Source organism: Schistocerca cancellata, chromosome 11, assembly GCF_023864275.1.
Source record: "Schistocerca cancellata isolate TAMUIC-IGC-003103 chromosome 11, iqSchCanc2.1, whole genome shotgun sequence".
Classification (NCBI taxonomy): domain Eukaryota; kingdom Metazoa; phylum Arthropoda; class Insecta; order Orthoptera; family Acrididae; genus Schistocerca; species Schistocerca cancellata.
This window is the reverse complement of record NC_064636.1, coordinates 166,847,368-166,854,798: the sequence shown is the minus strand read 5'-3', so window position 1 is coordinate 166,854,798 and position 7,431 is coordinate 166,847,368. Positions and strand designations below refer to the sequence as shown.

General features: G+C 34.7%; 1 protein-coding gene across 1 annotated transcript in view; it reads left to right on the top strand.

Moving 5' to 3' along the window:
* The first annotated feature begins 1,611 nt into the window (after window positions 1-1,611).
* The window catches only part of LOC126108647 (zinc finger protein 596-like), a 112,150-nt gene continuing 106,330 nt past the window's right edge, over window positions 1,612-7,431 (top strand). The window contains exons 1-2 of the mRNA XM_049913958.1: window positions 1,612-1,678; window positions 7,141-7,230. Of these exons, the coding sequence (XP_049769915.1) occupies window positions 7,159-7,230 (72 nt within the window). The 5' untranslated portion in view covers window positions 1,612-1,678; window positions 7,141-7,158. The remainder of the gene's footprint in view (window positions 1,679-7,140; window positions 7,231-7,431) is intronic.

Sequence of the window (7,431 nt, the reverse complement as noted above, 5' to 3'; positions counted from 1 at the left end):
CACCCCATCATCTGTAAAAAGCTTTATTTTGCTATAAATATTATTCACCAGGTTCTTAACATACAACATGAACAGCAAAGAAAGATCTCAAATCACTTCCCTGAAAAACACCAGAAGTTATTTCTACATCTGATGATGACTCTCCATCCAAGATAACATCCTGTGTCCTCCCTACCAAAAAGTCCTCAATTCAGTCACAAATTCCACTTGATACCCCAAATGATGGTACTTTTGACAATGAGCGTAGATGCAGTACTGTGTCAATTACTTTTCGAAAATCAAGAAGTACAGCATCTACCTGGACACCTTGATCCAAAGTTTTCAGTATGTCATGTAAGAAAAGTGCTAGTTGGGTTTCACATGATCGATGTTTTCGAAATCCATGCTGGCTGGCATTGAGGAGGTTTTAGGGCAGAATATAGTCGAAGATTATACAACAAATGAGTTGTAATGTGTTAATTTGTTAGTGTAATTAATGTGAGTACTTCTTCGTAGAAACGTTGTTTTCAACGCCAAAGAGAAACAAAAGCTGCTCTTGAAATTCTGCTGCAGGAGAAGACCTGTCTCATCTTGGAATTATTTCAGTTGAAGCTCACCTACTATTAGAATAAAGAATGAAGAAAATTTCTCTAAGGAAATGGTTACCCAATTTGCTTCTGAGGAGAGAAGAATGGAATTTCAATCCAGTTGATCATGCAGAGGCGGTCTACTGAAATGTCAAAGGTAACTCTTGTTACATTCCATATAAGTTTGCTTATAGTAATATAAATTGATATTAGTTCTAATTATTTCAGTATCTATTCCTTCACTGTAAACTGTTACCGGTACCAGATGTGATTTCATGTCTCCAGCTGGGAGTGTTATTGAGACTTGGCTGTCCCTTGATGTACTATTCTTTTCTTAAAATTAAAATATTAATATTATTAATTCATTAATTCGCAATATAATTATAACTGATATAAAACAATGTAATGTAATTATATACCGGTAATCATAATACTCAAGGCTTCGGCAGGCTCAATTATCTCTGCACGCCACTGGTCAACAGTAAATGGTATCGTAGCATCATAAAAGTTTTGGCAGTCTTCTACGTGGGTCCCAACCAAATCCAAAAATAATATAAATGCTGCATTAATTTTGTTCAGAAACAGATTTTCGTTTTCTTTTTATTGATGTCTGTAACATTTTGGTGCTTATTTACTACGTTACCTGGGAGATGTAATTTATTAGTTAGTGCGGTATATGTGCAACATGACGACCACTTGACTTCAACTGTGGACTTTACTGTGCATAAATAATATTTGTGGTCTATTTATTGTCTACATATGTAGTCAATGAAAACAGAGCATAGCATTCTACGAAAATAAGAAGCTGTGCAAGAGGAAAACGACGGCACTTTTGTACCAGAGCAGTGTACACTCTTCGCGTGTTGTTGTTGTATTTTTATTTATTTAAGCAAACAATCAAATTTCACATAGTGTAGTGGTCCCATATTCACTCTTTGCAAGGTCTGCATTTCTGACAAGAATATTCTGCAGCCCTCAACACTCAATTCCTTCTTCCACATCTAATCTCTTTATGACATTGAGCTTGTAATCTTTGATCTGTCAGCAGAAGTCAAGCAGTTGCAGTGTTGTGGGTTTGCAGTCTGCAGCTGTGTATAAACTACATCCTACAGGTAATAAACAAGTGACAAAAGATTACCAAAATTGAAAGATGAAATGTTCAGAACTTATCTTCGAACATAATTATCACTTTTTAACCTCATAATTGACTGTGCATCATTAAGTATTTGTACTGTACTGTACTTGTACTGTAGTGACAGTTCGTAGCAATGTCGTGTTAATGTGGCGGCTTGTTTGGAATTATTTATTTATTTATTTTTGTGTATTGAAACGAGTTAGTCGGAATCAACGTTGGCAAATTTGCTTATTGTTTAGGACAATGTGTGGATTTAGTACATCGGTAACTGCTTTAGGTTAGGTTTCTCAAAACAAACCACCGGTGTTATTGCCCACGAGCTTGTAATTTTTCTAAATGCGACTAATAAGTTAATTTTTCCACCAGTATTTTGGTGTGTATCAAATACGCAACGTATACTGCGCATCAGATATGAAAAATACATGTAACATCTTGCAGAGCGTCTTGTCAATTACATGCTATTTTCGCCATCCTATACATGCGTCTTCCGTGAATTCGTAAAAGAAACGGTTTGTACTTCCGAAATTTTTGCAACAGTTTATGTATGCTACGATCTCCAGTGAGAGTGAAAGTCATTGTTAATTTCGTTGTGGTGGACGATGGAAGACAACAAACTTTTTACCTGATCTGTCTGGCTATGCAAATTTGTATACCAGTGGCGATGTAATAATGGTTACGAAGGGTTTACAAGGGACAAGAAGAGCTTTTGCTGATACCTAATGTATTGCTCCTTTTTCTACCGTAAGGTGTTTTATCGCCTTCTTCAATATTTCTCATTTAAGAGCAGATAGCGCATCATTTCGGGGATTGTGTACGTGGAGATAGAAGAAAATGTTGCCGCATGTATTTATTGGTTTTATTAATTTAGCATCGTTGTCATCGTAAAAACTATATTGGACTTGTCATGCACAGAAATAAAAATAGTCTGGAATGTACAAAATGAAATTGTCTACAATACATACTAGAAAATTTTAATTTTTATTTGCGTAAGAATGGTGTATAATAATTTGTTTCCCAGTAATAACTACACATAGAATAAATAGTAATGTAGATTAAGTAGTACAGTATAGACTGAAACCTATAAAGATAGGATTTATCACACAGCTGCACTACATGTATCGGGGCCTGGTTTACGAAATCATTTTCTCAATCTTCTGGATATTCATATACTTTTCTATCAACTTTTATCAATATGAAATTTAGGTTCTAATTTAAAATTGATATTATCTAAGTCTTTATCTTTGAGGCAATGCATTAGAGTGTGTAATACCCATGCATCTTATATGCTTCTGATTTCGAGCTCTATTTATTTCTTCTATGTGTAGGTCATTCCTGTTCCCTATTCTATAATTGTGGCAGTTAGCATTTGTGTGGAGATTACTTATATTTGCTTTGGTTATCAGTACACATTTAAAAATGTATGGTGGTGGCAAAGCATTCCTAATTTCCTGAAAAGAGGTCTGCAGTGAGTTTGTGTAGCTCTGTTGGCCATTTTATGGACAGTGTGTTTCGTAAGATTTTTTTTTTTTTAATTAGCTTTTGAACTGGGCCAAAATGATTTTCCTTATGAGTCAACAGAATGGAAATGTCAAAAGTATGCGATTCTTATACCTTCGAAAGTACAAATATTTGTGATAACTCTCAGTGCAAAGAAGGCTGAATTAGCTCTGTGTGTAAGGAACCTTAAATGGTGCTTCCAATTAATAGCTTCATGTATATGCATTCCTAACATTTTTGAAAACTGCACACACTACTAGTCTCTCATCCATTTTCAGATAGTCTTCATCCTGGCTCATTTTACCAAACTGAATGTAGTTTTTTTATTTGGTAATATTTTTTTTTAATTTTATCAATAGTCACTCATTATTAGACTTGTCATCAGCATATAATCAAATTTTGATTATCATATTGCAACTGCAAATGATTCACGTATGTGAGAAAGACTGATGGTCCTAAGATGTTGCCCGGCGGCACCTGTTAAGTAACTTCTTTTGCTATTTAGACTGCCCTTATTTTCTGATTTGGATTAACGGTGGTGAGCTCACAGTCTGAGTTCTGGTTTTGAGATACAACTGAAACCACTTTTCCCATGACACTAACTGCTTCCAGTTTATGAAGGAGGATTTCATGGCATATGGTATTGGAAGGCTTTAGACAGATCTGTATTCATTACTACCACACATTTTTTATTATTTCTTGGGTGTAGTCTAAGACTGCAACTGTTGTGCTGTGTTTTGCATGAAAGCCATGTTCAGAGTTAATCGCTGACTATCAGTTTCATGTTTCTCTAATATTTTGGAGAAAGCAGAAAGAAGTGATATGGGATGGTACTTTTTCTATTTTATGCCTGTCTCACTTTTAGCCACTGTGGAAACAAACCTTCATTAAAGGATAAATTTGTAACATGTGTTAAAGGTTTTGCAGTCATTATTGTGATTGGATTGAAATTGGTACACCATCTCCACCCATGGTCATTTTTGGTTTTAAGCTCCTAGTCAACACTAATTACTCCTGTTCATCTCTTGAAGGAATGTTCATGCTACAGGCAACATTTGGAGCCTTTATTAGTTTCCTTTTTGAGAATTTTAAGTTTAGTGAATGTGGTACATTAAAAAATAGTTATTAATTTAGTTTGCCGTTTCCTTCTTTTCTGTATTATAATTTTCAATGTGTGTTTTATTTCTTCCTCTTCTCAAATGATACTAGTTTCATTTATTACACTTTCTCAAACAGTATGGCGAAACCATAAGCACAAGAACATTATAATTGGATAAACCAAGGTCAGTATTAATTACCTCCTCTTCATAGGAATCTAAAAAGTATGCATTGTCTATGAGAGTCTGTACTGAGTGTTATTAGAGTAGGACCTATAATATGGGATAACATATTAAAACACTGTAAAAGGTTCAGAAATGATAGTTAACTGTGTCATTTCACATAATTGTCTTAAAAGCCCCACAAAGAAGCACAGTCAATTTTTCAAGGTACCCAATGTTTAAGCATCATGTCAAGTTTTGAAATAAATTTCTCTAAATCTCCACAAGGTGACCTATACACAGTCGTTACCAGTTTCCCTTTTCTCACCATACAACTCAATAGCAGCTGTTTCAAAATGCTTTTCTACAATTAACTTTCAAATATCATTTCTTTTGAATTTTACCCATTTTTCATATAAATGCAGATACCACCATTTTTGGCATTTTCCCTACAGTAAAAGCTAGCTAGTCTAAAAGAATGTATAATGAAACAATGGAAACTCCAGATAGGAATATAAACAGTTTGAGAAGAATATTGATTGCTACTTACTATAAAGATGACACACGAAGTTGCAGACAAGCACAATTAGGGCACTTACAAATTTTCTTTTGGCCACAGCCTTCGTCAGAAAAAGAAAAACACACACGCATTCATTCACACAAACAGGAATACCTCATGCACACATGAACACCATCTCTGGCGGCTCAGACCAGAATGTTGTTTAACTGATATTCCCTACACCAATTCTCTGAAAGACACAAACACTGTCTGAAACTCATCTAAGACAACTTCTACTTAAAGGTAGTCATTCCTTAGAGATTGAATATATAGATTCATAACTTGGAAAGAATTTGGGGGAAGTCTAGATTTAGTTGCGCCTACAATTTGTTTTATCAAGTTGGTTGTAGAGGTATTGATTGTTTCTACATTTGTTGAAAGTACTATACTAAAACTTTGCCTGTCATGAGGTGGTTTGTTCTTGAAAGTCATTTTGGTAAGCTCATTTCTTTCCATTTTTCTGTTCTTGACTTCTGTTTCCTTGTTTACTCATAGATGTGGAATTGATCTTTCCTGAATGGTATGCTTGGTAACACTATGTTTACATTTCTTAAAATATTTAGGGCGCTTCTAGCATACCTGATAGCTTTTTGGTTGTTGTTTTGGTAGACATCACTTGCTTCAGCAAACATTAAAACAATGTCGTGGTTGCTTTGTGGCCCTGCTACTTTTTTTTTTCTTTCTTTTTTTTTGTCGACTTCATTCATTGGAGCATCTTGCTTAACTAAACGTTTTATGTTAGGTTGTACTTCTTTCAACATTTCTGCCATATTTCATCCAACACTGTCAGCAAGAATCAGTATTTTTCTTTGAAAGTTTCCATTTGTATCATACTTGTGTTCTGGTCTGTCGCTTATTTTTTAATGATGATGGCCTGCATTTATATTGTTACTACTATCAAGACACTTTGTAACATGCACACTTGCCTGCCACTGGTACGTTGGTTTTCTGTTGCATTTGTTGCAACTATTTAGAGTCTTTCCCTTTTTATACCTATTATTTTTTCTGCTTCATAAACTTGCAAATTGAGGGTTAACAACAATTTGCCAGAATGTGTATATTCCAGTGTAGTTTTGTATAAAGAAAGTGCAACAGCTTTGCAGATTTATGTAAAAAGAAAGTAATTGGTCTAGGAAGGACTATTTTCACTGACAAGAGTCATACATCATCAGAATGTAACAAAACATTCATCATGGATACAAACTTAAGAGGAGCAATTTAAACAAATTAGTTTTGTAAGAGGACTTTATCCCATATTAAAGGTGATAGATAATAAAGAATAAGTTGTAGTGCATTGCAGTATGTGTGTTTTTCTTTAGTGAGCTGGTATAAAATTCAACATGGGAGTATTATCTCTAGCCTGAGTAGCTATACAACTATACCATGTATACGGAAAGCCATATAAAAGCAACTGTGTCAAAAATGCATATTCACTGTCTAACAAAGAGTGCTTCATAGGTTGCTGAGCACTGTGTATGGGTAGATATGAATATTAGAGTGAACAAACTGCAGACTGACTCCTGTGTTTTGAGATTAAGTACTCCAAATGTTGCAGACATGATTAAGCAGTATAAATTCCACTCTGTTGTTATGTACAGAGGCCGTACTGCAAGAAGAAGAAGAAGAAGATGATGATGATGATGATGATGATGATGATGATGATGATGATGATGATGATGATGATTATAACAGTTTTGGTTTATCATACACAGTAGTGTTGATGGTAGCAAATGGTTTTATGTAGCAAATTAACACTACAATTTTGGTATTAATGTGGAACACGCAATATATCTCTCCAGTAGTGCTCACAGTAGTTCACTATCCCTAACTCCAATGACATAAACAATAGCAATCAATATCATCATTTCTTTCCATGTGATAGCTTCTGCAAAACTTTAATTTTCTGTCATTTTGAGATAATAAGTTATGGCTATTCATAGCCTGACAGTTGCATCTCAGTTATTATCATGGACTCTTGTTCTTCAGTTAATGTTGCACTTATGTCTGGTTAGTGGTTCATCTGCTGCAAATAGTATTGGATTGAAAATACTGTCTTTGCTTTGTATCTCACAGCAACAGTGGAAATCAAATGTGACTGTTCTTATCTGGTTGCTTGTGTTTCAGGGACTAATAACTGCAGCAATGGACCATCGAATAACTATTTGGATAAAAGAAGAGAGGAAAAATGACATACCAAGTACACCAGGCTGCATGGTAGGTGATTTCTTACCATTGTTTCATTAATTTCTGTGTACAATATGCTGTGCAAATAAAGAGAATTCATGTCACATTTCTGGTAGCATGATTAATTCATTGTAATAAAAAATTGTGGCTTTCTGAGGTTATATGCAGCATTCCACAACATTGTCCAGAGATTGCAATGTGTCTTAATATTCTCAAATTGTGGAGGGGGGA